We start from the raw sequence: 17825 nt of genomic DNA, 5'->3' as shown, positions 1-17825 counted from the left end.
AATAAAGGAAGGCACACCAAACACACACACTTAAATTGAAAAATTTTAGCTGAGTAGAGAGAGAGATATAATATGTATAGAGGAAAGTGTAACTACAAGAATCAACTAATCTAGATAAAAAGTTGTACTTGTAATATTTTAAACACAAAATAATATTTAAGCAGGGAGAACTATAATATAACTCCTACTAGCCCTCTTGTACACAGCAATACAGCATATGTGTTTAAATAAATCAGATACTTAGCCATAGGCCAAACAGGGGAGAAGTCCAACAGCAGTATCCTGGTGCCTGCTCCCTCAGATCTGTTCTCTGTTCCCGGGCTTCTCCTTGGCGCCAGAAGACTGGGACAGACCATCTCTCTCTCAGGAAAGAGGGGGAGCTCTATGTGTTAGCTCCCCCCTTTCAGTAGTGCTGCTTCTGCAGCGATTAAAAAATAAAAAATAATTTTCTGTAGCAGAGTAATGGAGACCTCCAGAGGAGGTCTCCGCAGCGGATAATACCTGATGCCCCCTCCTATGCATGAGGGGGGATCCAAGTATAGCCCCCTTCTTCCTAGGATCTCCTTCCCGAAATCCAAAATGGCCACCGTCAACTGACATATCCGATAACCGGCACTCTATGCCTGCAATGGCAGCGCCGGTTAACGGGGAGGCTCAGGAGTGACAGCAGTCCGTGAGACCGCTTGTCTTTCTCAATTTTAGACACCCTTTCCTCCATCTCCTTTCATGTCCCTGTCAGTGAGAACCGCTGGCTCTCATCTGACAGGGGAGCGTCTGCGCTGCTGTGCTGTGAGTGTGTCCTCTATATTAGAACACACTCCAGCCTGCTACTGGGAAAAAATGAAGTAAAAATTAAAAGAATAAAATAAAAGTAATAAAATTACACTAAGCACTAAAAACACTGCCCAACTCCATGGGCACCTGAAAAAAACTGACAGAAAGAGGAAGAGGCAGGGGGATTGTAGAGGGGAGGGGTCTGTCGGCAGCACTAAAAGTTAACTAGTTAGGTGCCAACTCCCCAAGCTCCCTCTACAACCCCATGGTAAGCAGTGTCCCCCAGACTGGATGAAAGAGAAAAGAGGATTTATATACTTACGTTAAATCTGTTTCTCTGATTCCGTCTGGGGGACACTGCTTACCATGGGTTGTGTAGGGGAGCACGGGAGTTGGCACCTAGCTAGTTAATCTTTAGCACTGCTGACAGACCCCTCCCCTCTGCAAACCCCCGCCTCTTCCTCCTCAGTTAATTCAAAAAGCCCCAAGTAGATAGGTCAATCAACCAAGAGCATACAGAGGAAAGGCAGAAGGGAGGGATCGCAGTGTCCCCCAGACGGAATCAGAGAAACGGATTTAACGTAAGTATATAAATCCTCTTTTCTCTTTCATCCAGTCTGGGGGAAACTGCTTACCATGGGGACGTTCTAAAGCAGCCCCCTAAGGGTGGGACCGCTCTGAAAACCCCGCTCGTAGAGCACTACGAGCGAAATCTGCATCTGCGGATGCGAATACATTAAAATGATAGAATTTGGTAAATGTGTGGACAGAAGACCAGGTGGCTGCCCTGCAAAGCTGGTAAGCAGAAGCCCATTTCTTGCTGCCCATGACGCCCCTACCGATCTGGTGGAATGGGCCGTAAGTCTCTCCGGCACAGGCAGGTCAGCTGTCATGTAAGCCTGCCTAATAGTTGCCGTAATCCATCTTGCAATAGACTGTTTAGAGGCTGGCCAGCCTCTTTTGTTAGAATCATATAGGACAACCAGAGAATTGGTTCGTCTAATTTGAGATGTTCTTTTGACATAAATACGGAGAGCCCTGACCACATCTAACTTTTTCATAGACTGCCGATCAGAGTGAGAAGTAGATGAAAAAACTGGAACCACAATTTCCCGGTTCAAATGGAAGGAGGACACCACTTTTGGAACAAAAGAGGGGAGTGTTCTCAAAACCGCTCTGTCTTCATGAAAAACCAGATATGGTTCCCGGCAAGACAGAGCTCCCAATTCCGATACCCTACGTGCCGATGCAATTAACAAAAGAAAAACAACCTTCCAGGTCAAACACCTAAAATCTGCTTCAGGTAAAGGATCAAAGGGAGGCCCTTTAAGCTTGTCCAGTACCAGGTTAAGATCCCATGGTGCTGTAGGTGGGACATAGGGAGGTTGAATATGTAAGACTCCCTGAAGAAAAGTCTTGATATGTGGCAAATCCGCTAATTTCCGATGAAAAAAGACTGACAGTGCCGATACCTGAACTCTTAGGTAACCTAAATGAAGACCTGCTTCCAGCCCATGCTGAAGAAAGGCCAATAAGCGAGGGAGACGGAAGGAAGACGTGTGATATGACCAATTTTCACACCATCTGATATAGGCTCTCCAAATCCGCTGATAGATACGAGCCGAAACTGGTTTTTGAGCTTGCATCATAGTGTTAACTACATTGGTGGAAAAACCCCTAGCCCTCCAGAGGCTGGCTTCAACAGCCATGCCGTTAAACTGAGCTGAGGTAAATTCTGGTGACGGAAGGGACCTTGAAGAAGGAGGTCGACTTGTGACAGAAGACGAAATCCCTATCCTATCGCCATAGAGATTATGTCTGCATACCACACACGGCGTGGCCATGAGGGAGCTATTAGTATTATCAAAAGACCCCCTTGCCTTAGTCGACTGAGCACGCAAGGAAGCATGGGAATCAGAGGAAACAGGTATCCCAACCTGAGCTCCCATGACCTCGTCATTACGTCCACTGCCACCACTAAGGGATCTGTGAACCTTCTTGTTGTGTCTGGAGGCCCTGAGATCTATATCCAGAAGACCCCACCTCTGAACTAGACTGAAATACTTCCAGATGGAGTGACCACTCCCCCGGCATCATTTGATTTCGACTTAGGTAGTCGGCCTCCCAATTCCTTGTCTCTCTGGATTTTTTTTTATTTTTAAAAATCCACCATTAGGGAAAAAAAACCAGATGGTGTACGGCAGAGTTGTGGAGACCTCAATTGATGCCCCCTCCTATGTATGAGGGGGGATCTTGGTATGGCCCCCTTCTGTTTTCTTCTCCTCCGCAGAATCCAAGATGGCCACCAGCATTATGTTTCTTCCGATAACCGGCACTCCATGCCCGCAGTGGCAGTGCCGGTTATCGGGGAGGCCCCAAGAGTGACAGCGGTCCGGAGAGACCGCCTGTCACTCTGTATTCAGGCACCCAATTTACTCTGCCAGTGAGAGCCTCTGGCTCTCATCTGACAAAGCAGTGCCTGCACTGCTGTTCTGGGAGTGTGCTCTCTATAACAGAACACACTCCCAGGTCTGCCACCAAAGAAGAACTTCCTATGTCAGAAAGGAATTAAATAAAATAAAGTTAAATGAAAAAAACACTAGCAGTACTAAAACATGCCCAACTCCTATGGGCACCTAGAAAAAACTGAGGAGGAAGAGGCGGGGGTTTGTAGAGGGGAGGGGAGGGGTCTGTCAGCAGTGCTAAATATTAACTAGCTAGGTGCCAACTCCCGTGCTCCCCTACACAACCCATGGTAAGCAGTGTCCCCCAGACTGGATGAAAGAGAAATTATAAGTCCCAAATCCAAGATTTCAGCCGCCATAGGAAGACCGCCATAGGAAGAACAGAAGATTCATCAGGGAATGGAAGAGATTCAACGAAGAAGGCAAGTAGGGGCTATGGAGGAAATCATTTACTACTCCCACGATAGGGACAATGCTTTTAACCAGCTAGGGGCCCATCGGCTCTTTGAAGAGAACAGGTTCCAGCACTTATTCTCTCCTGATCCTAATTTTCTTGTCTTACCCATGAGTGGTGAGAAGACTCTCATACACAAGCTTCCCCCCAGTACCATGAAGTTTACCCTCCTGTATAATACTAGACACCCTCTGAAACTCTCTGATGTAGGTTGTTGTACCATTTCTACACCTACAGTTTTACACCCACTGTTTTGTTATATAATGTTTTCTTTTAGACCATTGAACATAATTATAATGAAAAAAACAAACCTGTTTGGATGTCACCAGTGGTGTTCAAGTCACAAATGTAAAACATGAAACATAAATGAGACAAGAGACTCTGGGAGCCCCAGCAAAGTGACCCCTCTTCTGTGATCTTTTTTTCCCTATTTACCAGCAGCTTAGTGTTGCCAGTGATAGGAGGAAGTTACCGGATTCTGCGAAGCCGATGAGGCAACAGTAGTATCCCATAGGAAATTACAGGTAACGCCATCCTGAGATGCCGTTAACTGTCTGCACAACGCAAAGCTTGATGCATTGCAATTCCCATAGATTACTATAGGGACTGCAATATTTAACAGTATTTGCCTAAATGGCGATTTCTGTGAAATCTCCTCCAGTAGGCAGTTAATGCATAGCAAACATGCTTAAAAGATGCGCAAACAGTTGTTTTCGCTTCTTTGAAGTGACAAAAAAGCTTGATGCATAGACCCACATGACACTGTTTTACAAAAGAAAGACAATCTACTATAGCAACACACCAATTTTTGTTCAAATAGATGTCCTTAGAGTCTAAAATAGAGACTTGGCAGTACATGTGTTTGGAATACAATCCGAAAATGCATTCAGTAGACAGAGCACTGGTAATTATATCATAGAGTTAGTGATATTGAACTATATGGACATTCTAAGGATTAAATCCTTAAAACCTCTGACTGCCCCTGGAAATATGGTTAGTAGACAAATATGGAAGTACAGCGGCGAGTCGACACGTCAAATGTTCACGTGTATCCAGCAACACCTATTTACACTGTGGTAGGTATTGTCCCTGTCGACCGGCAATGATAAGTCTGTACTGACCGATATACTGCTCAGCAGAGACATATTCGCGGTACCGTGACGTAGCTCAGCTACCTTATACTAGAGACCGATCGCTCAGGTATCGACACCCAGACTGGCCGCTGGTTACACGCCTTCTTCCGCTCCTTATACTCGACTCTCGATTGGTTGGCCTGGAGAGGAGGTAGAGACGCAAGATGGCGGAGAAAATGTCTGGCGGCTCGCAGAGAGCGGGAGCCAAGGTGAGAGTCTCTGATAGCTGTAGGAGCTGGGTAGGTCTGTAGCGCTGTTCTGCTGGTGGATTCGTGCTTGCAGAATAGACCGGCGCCGTCTTGTCAGTGGGTGTGATTGATGTAACGTATGTGTGTGTGTGGTGCGCAGGACCCGAGGCCTGCTCTGCTCAGCCACACGTTCTTCTGCGGCCGGGCTCATGACCCGAGGCCTGCTCTGCTTAGCCACACGTTCTCCTGCGGCCCGGCCGGGCTCATTCTTCAGTATGCAAAGGACACCTTACTGGAGGACTGTTTAAGTGAGCATGCACTCCCCTGTGCTAGTTATTATGCTGACATTTGTGTATTAGTGAGTAGTGCTCACTAGGGTTTGTATATTCACAAACTGTGCCGGGGTGCATTTATAGATTGGCAAGCTGTGCCGGGGTGCATTTATAGATTGGCAAGCTGTGCCGGGGTGCATTTATAGATTGGCAAGCTGTGCCGGGGTGCATTTATAGATTGGCAAGCTGTGCCGGGGTGCATTTATAGATTGGCAAGCTGTGCCGGGGTGCATTTATAGATTGGCAAGCTGTGCCGGGGTGCATTTATAGATTGGCAAGCTGTGCCGGGGTGCATTTATAGATTGGCAAGCTGTGCCGGGGTGCATTTATAGATTGGCAAGCTGTGCCCGGGTGCATTTATAGATTGGCAAGCTGTGCCGGGGTGCATTTATAGATTGGCAAGCTGCGCCTCCTTGAGCGCGTCTGTGTAGAGGCAAGCTGCGCCTCCTTGAGCGCGTCTGTGTAGAGGCAAGCTGCGCCTCCTTGAGCGCGTCTGTGTAGAGGCAAGCTGCGCCTCCTTGAGCGCGTCTGTGTAGAGGCAAGCTGCGCCTCCTTGAGCGCGTCTGTGTAGAGGCAAGCTGCGCCTCCTTGAGCGCGTCTGTGTAGAGGCAAGCTGCGCCTCCTTGAGCGCGTCTGTGTAGAGGCAAGCTGCGCCTCCTTGAGCGCGTCTGTGTAGAGGCAAGCTGCGCCTCCTTGAGCGCGTCTGTGTAGAGGCAAGCTGCGCCTCCTTGAGCGCGTCTGTGTAGAGGCAAGCTGCGCCTCCTTGAGCGCGTCTGTGTAGAGGCAAGCTGCGCCTCCTTGAGCGCGTCTGTGTAGAGGCAAGCTGCGCCTCCTTGAGCGCGTCTGTGTAGAGGCAAGCTGCGCCTCCTGGAGCGCGTCTGTGTAGAGGCAAGCTGCGCCTCCTGGAGCGCGTCTGTGTAGAGGCAAGCTGCGCCTCCTTGAGCGCGTCTGTGTAGAGGCAAGCTGCGCCTCCTTGAGCGCGTCTGTGTAGTGGCAAGCTGCGCCTCCTGGAGCGCGTCTTGTGTAGTGGCAAGCTGCGCCTCCTGGAGCGCGTCTTGTGTAGTGGCAAGCTGCGCCTCCTGGAGCTCGTCTGTGTAGTGGCAAGCTGCGCCTCCTGGAGCGCGTCTGTGTAGTGGCAAGCTGCGCCTCCTGGAGCGCGTCTGTGTAGTGGCAAGCTGCGCCTCCTGGAGCGCGTCTGTGTAGTGGCAAGCTGCGCCTCCTGGAGCGCGTCTGTGTAGTGGCAAGCTGCGCCTCCTGGAGCGCGTCTGTGTAGTGGCAAGCTGCGCCTCCTGGAGCGCGTCTGTGTAGTGGCAAGCTGCGCCTCCTGGAGCGCGTCTGTGTAGTGGCAAGCTGCGCCTCCTGGAGCTCGTCTGTGTAGTGGCAAGCTGCGCCTCCTGGAGCGCGTCTGTGTAGTGGCAAGCTGCGCCTCCTGGAGCGCGTCTGTGTAGAGGCAAGCTATGATTTTCATGTTTATCACTGTTGAGAGGTCCTCTTTATTAAACATGTTTACAAGCAGATTATTAATGTAAGAATGTGTTCTTACTGTAGAGGGTGAAGACGTTATTGAAGATGTTCCTGTTAATATAATGACCTATAATTATCTTATGTGACTGTCTGTACTAATATTACAAGCAATGGAGTTTCTGTAGTTTGTAAGTACTATTTATAGTTTGAGTTACTTGATGCCATTTTTATTCATGTTTACAGCAGTATGATTAAACATGTTAATATCCTTCTATTTGATAGAAACAGCTATTGGCTTGGATAGCCGTGAATTGTAATACATTGGTTTGATCAAGCTGCTTTATGTGATTAAGGTGAACAGAATATGATATGTCATTGCACTTAGGGATTTTCTGTTTTCCTTGGGCTGCAAGTCTAAAAGTTAAGAACAAATTAACTGCTGTAAGCTTGTTTTAGGACAGGGTACCTATGCTTTGAATGCATGAAAATGACACACAGCTTCTCTTAAGTATTATTCTACAATAACCAGAACATCATTGCCCACATGAACTAGCATATTAAAGAAGAACCATAAAACTAACATTTACAGATTTGAACTATTAAAGAATTTTTTTTTTGTTCCACTGCAACTTTGTTAACCCCCCCCCCCAACCTCATATTACTCTCTCATAACCATATGCTGAAAAGATTGTGAGTCTGTACACTCCACAGATATCTGCCTACGCTGCAGGTCATGGTTGCATACACACTTCCACATTTGCCTGACATCGTTGATCGTGATTTTTTTACATGATTGCGGGAGCGTACACACTAATGAGATCTTGCCAAACGGTTGTTTATTGTGAGACTGGCACAATAATTGGATGAAAAACATGTTGTGTGTGTCCAGCTTTACTATTGATTCCTGGCCACCAATTTATTGAACACCATGTACATCATTAGGAATTTCCCTCATTGAGGATGCCTTTGTAGCTGTTTCTGTGTTTAGTATCGATAAATACTGCTAGTGCTTGGGGAATATTTGCTTTGTAAAGCTGAGTGTAAGTGAGGGTGTAGACAGCCCATTCACATGCACAGTGTTTTTACCAAAATGGAAAAAGGAGTGAAAATTCTACTTCTGTTTATGTTTGTGACCATTTTATTGTATAATTGTAACCACACGAGCGCTACAACCAGTTTGTAAAGAAACACCTTGGCAATAATTCTCTTGAAATTCCAATTCAGTTGAATATAATTGATTGCAGAAACCAGTCGATTGGGAAAAACTTTCATGCTAATTGGTTTGCTTAACATACTCTGCAATTTTTTGCCTACCTTTAGGGTTCTTTCAAACAAGTGCTTTTGTAGCATTGTCTCATCTTCCATTCCGTTTGCAATGGGCCATAATAGAAGCACTCTGGAAATAATGCAAGCACAGGAATCATTGAACCTGGTGCCTGCATGAGTGCTGGTCTTTTGGGTGGCAGCATAAAATATTAGTCAGACCAAAATTCAGGAAATTACTGTTTGAACAAATCCCTGCTGTTTTGGTTTGATTTGCTTTTTTGCACTGCCAGTGATCTTGGTTCTTGCATTATTTTTGAAGTGCTTTTCCATGCGGCTATTGATGTGAAAAAACAAAACAAACTCATTGGTCATATCAACAAGCCTTTACCGAATGTAAGATATTTGATTTGGTTGTAAAATGCTTTACTCATGATCTTCTCTTTTTGTCACATAAATTTAGTTGTAAACACTTTTTTTTTTCTGTGTGTATATTTTTGGGCTAAATTATTTATATTCAGGGCAATAGATGTATGTCTTCCCTTGCTCCTTAAAATGTCCTGCCAGTTCCTAGAGTTGACTAACTGGTTTATGAATTCTACTAGTATCGCTACTTCCTGTACGGCTCATTGAGCAGGCAGAGGGACCTTCCGTCCCACACAGAGCCACAGAAGTTGCTGGCCTTTCTACAGCAGCTTCTGGTGAGCCTGAGGGTTCGTGATTCTAAGCAGGGTAACAGTTCCAAGAAGGTTTCTGCACCGTTGAGGCGACCTGTCATGGCAGGGCCTGGTTCTTTACCAGCACGTACCTCTGTGGGCTTTGATGGCCTAGTCTTTGAGGCCAAACTCTGGCAGTCCATTCTGCGAGTCAGTAAACCAACCTCAGCCCACATTTATTACAGAGTGTGGCATACCTACATTAAGTGGTGCGAGCAAAGACTTTGTCACTCGACTAATTTTCATCTTTCCCGTATCCTAGCCTTTCTCCACTATGGCTTGGACACAGGTCTTCGACTTGGGTCCCTAAAGGTCCAGGTGTCCTCATGATCAACATTTATTTATATAGCGCCAGCAAAATTCCGTAGGGATTTACAATTGGAAACAAACATTAATAAAACAATACTGGGTAATACATACAGACAGAGAGGTAAGAGAACCCTGCTCGCAAGCTTACAATCTATGGGACAATGGGAGTTTGAAACACAAGAGCATGTGCTACAACATATTGCACACTGGACCAGCAAGAATACAAGGGTAAAAGTATTGAGTGGGATGTGTGTAAAGCAATGTTGGTCAGAGGGTTGTTGTCTTATGTTAGCTGTGTAGAGGGTGGTAATAGGGTAACCTAGGGAGATTAAGATGATGGTTGAGGAATATCATAAGCTTGACTGAAGAGGTGGGTTTTCAGAGAACGCTTGAAGGTTTGAAGACTAGAGTAAAGTCTTGCTGTGCGATGGAGGGAATTCCACAAAGTGGGTGCAGCCCGAAAAAACTCCTGTGACCGAGAATGGGAGGATGTGATGAGAGTGGAAGAAAGATGCAGATCTTGCGCCGAACGGAGGTGCTGAGTAGGGAGATATTTTGAGACTAGGGTGGAAATGTATGTCGGTGCAATTTTGTTGACGGCCTTGTATGTTAGTAGAAGAATTTTATATTGGATTCGTTGAAATACAAGCAACCAATGTAGAGACTGACAGAGTTGCTCAGCAAAGGAAGAACGATTTGCAAGGAAAATCAATCTAGCCGCTGCGTGCAAAATAGATTGTAGGGCTTCAAGTCTGACTTTGGGAAGACCAGTAAGGAGGGAATTGCAATAGTCGATGCGGGAGATGATGAGTGCATGAATTAAGGTTTTTGCGGTGTCTTGTGTGAGATATGTGCGTATTCTGGAAATGTTCTTTAGATGTATGTAGCATGATTTAGATGTAGAGTTGTGGGGAATAAATGATAGTTGTGAGTCAAGGATAACACCTAGGCAGCGAGCTTGCGTGGTGGGATTTATGGTCATGTTATCAATAGAAATGTTAGGCAGGAAGCTTCTGTTTTTGGGTAGGGATATTATTTATTCAGTTTTTGAAATATTGAGTTTGAGTTGGAGAGAAGACATCCAAGATGAAATGGCAGAAAGACAGTCAGTAACGCGAGACAACACAGATGGTGAAAGATCAGTAGAGGATAGATAGATTTGTGTATCCTCCGCATAGAGATGATACTGAAATCCAATGGAGCTTATTAGTTTTCCAAGAGAAGTGGTGTAGATAGAGAATAGCAGATGACCTAGAACTGAGCCTTGTGGTGCTCCAACTGATAAAGGAAGCGGAGCAGAGGTGGATCCAGAGAAATTAACACTGAAAGAGCAATTAGATAGGTAGGATGAGAACCAGGATAGGACAGTGTCTTGAAGACCTAGGGATTGTAGCATTTGTATGAGGGGAGAGTGGTCAACAGTGTTAAATGCAGCAGAGAGATCCAGGAGAATTAGAAGAGAGTAATGTTTTTTTCTTTTTGCTGTGATCAAATCATTGACAACCTTGGTCAGCGCAGTCTCTGGAGTGTTGAGAGCGAAAGCCTGACTGAAGGGGATCCAATAGGTTGTTTGCTGTAAGAAAGTGTGTGAGGCGAGTGTAGGCAATTCTCTCGAGAAGCTTGGAGGGGCATGGGAGCTGAGAGATGGGGCGGTAATTTGCGAGAGAGAAAGGTGTCTGCCTTATCTATCCTTTTCCAAGTGAAAATAGCTGTTATTCTGGAAGTAACAACCTTCCTTCAAGGGGTCCTTCATATACAGTCCCTTATGTTACGCCCATCCCAATGCAGAAATGCAAGACCCCAAATAATTTGACACTGTTTTTTTTTTCTTTAAAGAATCATTTTTATTATCCGTATCAAGGGATGGAGGGGGGGATTAATATATTTACAGGCTAGTTGATGACCATACTAAATGAAATTAATTATGCTAGACAATTGAGTGCAATATTATTTTCAATGTGTTACTCTAAACATATCTGAGTTTAATCTAAATAATTTAATCTAAAACTTATTGTAAAATTGCAGCTTCATATACCTTTTCAAAACCTTAGTGAATAACATGATTTTGTGCTAAACGGTTTCTATTGTGTGTGTGTGTGTGTGTGTGTGTGTGTGTGTGTGTGTATATATATATATATATAATTATATAGAAAGTCCTTTTCTAATGTAGCAATCTTTTATCTGTTTTTAAGTGACCAAAGCACTTTTAGTAGTCCAGAGTTAACCCACGTACTCAGTTTACCAGTGCTGCTGTCTAGTACACTGGAGTAGTGAGGAGGAGCATTCCTTACTAGAGCCATTTGTTTCTAGTTGTGTCTCTCTTGTTCTTTGTCAATGTTAGTGGATGGTGGACTTATTCACCTGCGCAAGACTTAAGTATGTGTTATGCAATAAGTAAAAGGTGTAGTTAGTGAATTTCCTGTCTGCTTTCTTCTCTCTCAAATGCTCTCCCTATATATGCTACACCTCCTACTAGCTCACATTCTTACAAAAATGTCCCTTTTTTTTTTTTTAATATATTTTCCACTGACTACCCTTCCCTCTATTGATTCTAATCCCTGGCATTCCCTTGCAATATCTAGTTAAATTTTGTCTTGTTCCCCTGCTTGGATCACCTTTTTTATTTTATACCATTTAAGAAAATTTAACACACAAAAGAAATCCATATAAAAATTCTTTATGGTGTACTCCGGCGGTTCCCAAACAGTGCGCCCTCGGCTCCCAGGGGTGCCGCGGCGCTGTCACATTGGTGCCGCGAGCCAGACATAAAAGAAAAACAAAGAACACACAAACTTGCCAATCCGCCGGGCGCCAAGACCCAGCAGCCTCTGCTCTCCCGCAGCTTGTTACTGACGTCGATATTCAGTGACAGCTGCGGGAGAGAGGAGGCTGCTGGGTCCCGGCGCCCGGCAGATTGGTAAGTTTGTGTGTTCTTTGGTTTTTTTTTTTATGTTTGGCGCGGGGCAGAGGAGTGAGAGGGAGTGTGGCAGCGGGGCAGACAGAGGGGCACAGGAGAGTGGCAGCGGGGCAGACAGAGGGGCACAGGAGAGTGACAGAGGGGCACAGGAGAGTGACAGAGGGGCAGTGGAGGGGGACACAGCGTGAGAGGGGCAGTGGAGGGGGACACAGCGTGAGAGGGGCAGTGGAGGGGGACACAGCGTGAGAGGGGCAGTGGAGGGGGACACAGCGTGAGAGGGGCAGTGGAGGGGGACACAGCGTGAGAGGGGCAGTGGAGGGGGACACAGCGTGAGAGGGGCAGTGGAGGGAGACACAGCGTGAGAGGGGCAGTGGAGGGGGACAGAGGGGAGAGGAGGGGGGACATCGTGAGAGGGGGCAGAGGAGGGGGGACATCGTGAGAGGGGGCAGAGGAGGGGGGACATCGTGAGAGGGGGCAGAGGAGGGGGGACATCGTGAGAGGGGGCAGAGGAGGGGGGACAGGGTGACGGGGCAGTGTGAGAGGGGGCAGAGTGTCTGGATGCAGAGGGGACAGAGTGCCTGAGGGCAGAGTTCCTGGATGCAGAGGGGGCATTTTTGCATACAACTAAATAAGTATTTCTGTCCTGACCTAAATACTTATTACAATTTTTCGACCCAACTACTTCTAAAACAGGACTGCTCAATAATTATTTTGGAGGGGTGCCTTGAAAAAATTTGGAGTCTCTAAGGGTGCCGCGAACTGCAAAAGTTTGGGAACCACTGGTGTACTCATTGTGATTAATTATGGGATAAATGTGTTTTTTGAAACAGTTTTTTGAGGAGAAAAATGAAGTTTAAATGAATGACTGGACTGATCCTAATGTGATACTAGGCAGGAATTTGAAGTGATATTTTTACTCTTTCCACCAATCCTTGCTTGACCCATGATCTTGAAAAAATTAGGCATAGACTGATTTTATTTGAACAGTTGACCTGTCAACTAGATCATGTTGGCCTTTCTGGACCTCCACCTCATAGGACTGTGAATTAGCCCTTAGAATTGGTTGTAGCCAATAAAAGCTCATGCCATAAGGTTTGCTGTGCTAAGCATGGTAACATCATAACCAGGGTTTCAATATAGGAGAGAAAGTGACATTACAAGTTATAATAGCACCTGGAAGATGCTTTGAGGAGGGAGCACAGCGTGGTGTAACATTTGAGTGTTACAATATATAACATATTGAGTGGTTATATGCTGGCCATTATTATATATAATGTCATTGTGCACCGCAAAATGTCTTTAAAGAAATGTGTTTAATGTTTTGTTTTTTTAGTTTTGTTTTTATAAACTACTACTTCCAACTTTTGGTTACATTTATCCTGTACTGGGTCATTCCATATCAAATCAACACAATTTTTGAAAAAAATCTATCTTACTTTCTGCAATTTCAATTAGATTTGGTATAATACATGTGAACTGGTTTTGAAGTTATATGCCTTTTTTAAGCTGCAATTTTTTTAACACTTTTTTTTTTTTTAAAATTTCATTTGTAGCTCACCTAATTGAGCTAGTAAGTTGGGCAAGGTATCATTAAAAACCTCTTTATGGGCTTTCAAATGATATTTAATGCAGTATGTTTGAATAAAAATGTAAACTTTTTTCAAAATTTTTAGTTTTGAAAAACATCTAAAAAATTGTTCAAACCCCCAAAGTTTTATTTTGGGATCATCTGCTACAAGAGTTTTCAGTTTTGAGTGACTCGTGAATTTTTTTTTTATTGAGGTACTATACAACTGAGAAAATCAAAATAACAATATTTTTTCCAGTGCACTTCATTAGAGGAATGCACTTTTCTCTTCATATGTGTTTTGGGTACGAGATTTAACAGACAGCGACTGCTTCCACTTCTGCACAGGTGTGTAAACTTAAGTGGAAAGACACTTCAATTGTGTTGAATAGACCCGCCTTTTACATTTTCCTGGACCACTACAAATGGTCAGGTTAGGTTTAAGTGGGCTTTAATTAGTGAAGAAATGCCCATTGGTCACTAATTGAAGCCCAACCTAACCTGACCCTGGACCATTTGTGTCACATTTGAAAAAGCAGAGTGTTTATTTGCAGTGGAGTATCAGACTGGGAGAATGTGTACTGGGAGCAGGGAGGAACAGCAACTCCGCTTTTTTGAGCTACACTGTACTCACAAAAAGAAGCCTCAGTCAACTGGACAGGCAGAGAAGAGAAGGCACAGCCTATGAGGCTGCTGCTGAACTCCACGGGTCAGTGGAGCATGTGATGGGCTCCTCCAATCAAAGCTCAGCAAATGCTTCTCTCACCCCTCAGCAGAGTCTGATGGGAATTATTTTCCAGACTCCCTGGCAGCCCAGTCCAAGCCTGCTTTGGTGGCTAAATTGGTTTAGAGCAGTGGTTTGTGTTTAAATTGGTTTAGAGAAGTAAAGAAGAATAAATACAGAGGAAAGTGACAGGTACCTTTTTATGGTGCATTGTTTCAAACCATTTAAAAAGGTTAATCATACTTCTAATAAGAAGGAATTGAGAACTGTTTCAGAATGGATGTGTAATTTATTTTCTTGAATGCCAAATGTTGCAAAAGTTTGTACCAGTTGCAGAAAACATTTCTGTAATTGCTGTCTATGACAAGAAATTGTGGCTCGCATTTATTCTGAAGATGAAAACATATTTTTCACTGCCAAAGAAGCTGGATTTTTTATGGATTACTATGGTAGATGTTCTGTGTAAGGTGAATCCGTTCACTCCATCAGGTCGTGTGTACACCCTTTCTGAAAGGGAAATGCTAAAAACAAATGAAGCCTTCAGCCGGTTCCAACCCATCAAGTAGCACCACCCATCCAGAGCAGCAGCACCAAATGGTAGTGATATGTATTAGCTTTCTTAAAACATGTGAATGACACAAAAGTTTTAAATATTTCATTATTAACATACTGTGTCATTGTACATAATATACATCAAATGGATTGTTTAAGGAGATAAATTAAATTTAATGAAGATAGTTTTCATTTTATTTATTTCAACAAACGGTCCAAAATTAAAGTTTTTGAGCAGATGATCCCAAAATAAAACTTTGGGGATTTATTAACAGTGTGAACAATTTTTAAGATGTTTTTTTTTAAAACATAAAATAAAATAAAAATGGCTTTTGAGAAAATCAAAATTTTGATTTTCAAAATGTTTACATTTTTTTTTTTTTTACACCAACTGCTGTCATATCATATAGAAACTGGTTTAAAATGAGACCTTGCCCAACTCTCTAGCTCAATGCAATTTAAAAACCGTTAAAAGCAATTTTTTTTGTTAAAAAATTGCGGATTTAAAGTCATAACTTCAAACAAGTGCACATATCGGCCTAAGATTTGGGGGTTTTCTTTACACCCATGGCAACATTTAATATAACAAATGTCTTTACAATGTGAAATTGTTGGTTTTAAACTCTGTTGATTTGATGTGGAATCACCCTACTGTGTGTCAGGACAAGGTCATTTAGTATTTTAAAGTGTGCTTGATTCCTATATATGTATGACAATCCCATTATGCATAGCTGAAATGGGACAAACCACATTTGCATTAAAATGGATGCATACCTTTGTTTTTATTGTCAATATAACATTATTTGTAAATATGATAAAAGGCTTTACCATACTGCCTGTCTGTAAGCTATTTGATTTACCCAGTAAGACCTTAGTATAACTTTCTTCTGGTCATCACTAGACCTTACTGACCACTGAATTGAGCTTGGCTGGAAGATAGAAAACTTCCATTGAAGCCCATGACCGATATTTTATTTTACTTCACTGACATTAGCCTAACAGCATCTTCTGCTAATTTTAGTACTTGCAAGTATTCAGGAAAAAATACTTCATTGGGCAAAATTACTTATACCCATGTCTTATGTCTTTTTTGGTAGAATGTCTGGGAAAAACTGTAATAAATTAAATTCATATCTCCTTTTAAGTACTATGTTTTACTATTTCACATACCATCAGAAATAGTCCGGACCAAAAAAATGTTTTGTGTTTTTTTTTTTTTTTTTTTTGTGCGTTTTTGTTTTGTTTTTTAGCTGGTTCCACTGTGAGCAGTGGCTTAATACTGGAATGTACGGTAACATAGAATTCTTTACTTGCATGCTTTCTTCACTTCATACTATAACACTGGCAGAATATAATGCTCACGGAGTGGATGACCATTTAAGAAATTGTGTGTGGTGCTTCTCCTAGTCTTCTTGCTAAATGAAAGTAATTCACTCTTAATTTTTATTGAATGTGTTTCCTTCAGTGATTTCCAGCTAGTTGAAATACTATGCTTGGTTTAACTAATTTATGCATGCATTGCAGTCAGTAATCCTCTATGTCCAAAAAGTTTAGTTTGTTGTTTTTTTTTTTTTTGTTTTTTTTAATAGTTCAGAATTGTAATGTTCTTTAATTAGTTTCTTAACTGCAGGATTAGTATAATGGAATTGTTCTCTTCTATCTCGCATGCAGCAACCTATTTTGGATAGTAAGCTTAAAGCATTCAGCATTGGCAAGATGAGCGCTGCAAAGAGAACGCTAAGCAAGAAGGAGCAAGAGGAGCTCAAGAAGAAGGTGAGATATTGGAGTAGATGCATACCGCCTTAGTGCAATGACTTTCCAGTGATGAGATCTGAAAGATATGCTCATTTTGATAAACTCTTTTCCTTGCCTGGAAAAAATACTATGTAAGTGCTTATTTGTTTTTAACATATGACCTGGTTGGTCTGTGTGATCTGCATAAGACTTGTAAGTAGCACATATTTTTATATAGAAATGTAAAACTAAAGATGGCCACACTTTTTTAATTTAGACAGCCAGTTTGGTCTTTCTTCACTGAGTGATACTACTGCTCCTTCAGCATCCAGGACCTGTGGAGAGATTCCCACTGGCAATCCAGTAGTTTGGACTGATCTGCAAAATATAACAGAATTACTATTTTATATATTTGCTGTGAAAATATGCTAATTTAATTTTTAATATTACAAACATACAGTGATCACTGTTTTATGTTTATTTACAGGGTGCAGCATTGTACATAGTGGTAGTACAATTAAGGGTGACATAGTTCACATAAACAAAAGTTAATAAAAAATGTACATAGCATAAGTTGAACTGAAAAGGGTAACAAATACAAGTAGTAATACCAGAACAACAACATTAAAGGAATGGCAAGGGAGGGGTAGGAAGCATGTAGGGGAGAGGAAGGCCTTATTCTTGAGAACTTGCAATCTAGAGGGGATGGAATGTAAAAATAAGAGGGCGACACGTTTGGGGGACGATAGGGAGGGGTTAGTCAGTGGCCTGGTAGGCATTGCTGTGATAGAGCATGTTCCAGACATAGAAGGCAGTGCTGGAAAAGTCTTGGATGTGGGAGTGAGAAGTGGTAATTGGAGGTGAGGCGGTGGTTATTGGTTTAGCGGAGGGAGCGGTGTTTAAAATTGGACTCTATAGGAAGTGGTGGGAATGGCAAAGAGGGAGGTAGAAGGAAAGCGGAAGCCAGATAGGAGAAAGTTGCAAAGATTATGAGAGTGGTTTAATGTCGTGGAAGAGGAATTGGATGTGGAGTGTGAGAGAGGAGTCGAGGGTGAAGACCAGGCAGCAGACTTGAGGAACTGAGGGGATCCTAGTGTTGTCAATAATGAGCAATGTCAGAAGGGGTGGAGGCTTGTAAAGATGGAAAATGAGCTCTGTTTTGCTCATATTTAGCTTGAGAAAGTGTTTTGACATCCTAGGACTAGGTGGCAAAGAAGCATTTTGAAATTTGTG

At 43.2% G+C, this 17825-nt stretch overlaps 1 protein-coding gene across 3 annotated transcripts in view; it reads left to right on the top strand.

Moving 5' to 3' along the window:
* The first annotated feature begins 4943 nt into the window (after positions 1 to 4943).
* U2SURP (U2 snRNP associated SURP domain containing) overlaps positions 4944 to 17825 on the top strand; it is a 50372-nt gene continuing 37490 nt past the window's right edge. For all 3 annotated transcript variants that reach the window (XM_075201927.1, XM_075201929.1, XM_075201926.1), the window contains exons 1-2: positions 4944 to 5035; positions 16530 to 16631. In XM_075201927.1, the coding sequence (XP_075058028.1) occupies positions 4991 to 5035; positions 16530 to 16631 (147 nt within the window). In that variant the 5' untranslated portion in view covers positions 4944 to 4990. The remainder of the gene's footprint in view (positions 5036 to 16529; positions 16632 to 17825) is intronic.

The sequence above is a fragment of the Mixophyes fleayi genome, chromosome 3 (genome assembly GCF_038048845.1).
Source record: "Mixophyes fleayi isolate aMixFle1 chromosome 3, aMixFle1.hap1, whole genome shotgun sequence".
Taxonomy (NCBI): Eukaryota; Metazoa; Chordata; class Amphibia; order Anura; family Limnodynastidae; genus Mixophyes; species Mixophyes fleayi.
Note: the sequence above shows the minus strand (reverse complement) of the source record. Positions and strands in the feature narration are given on the sequence as shown.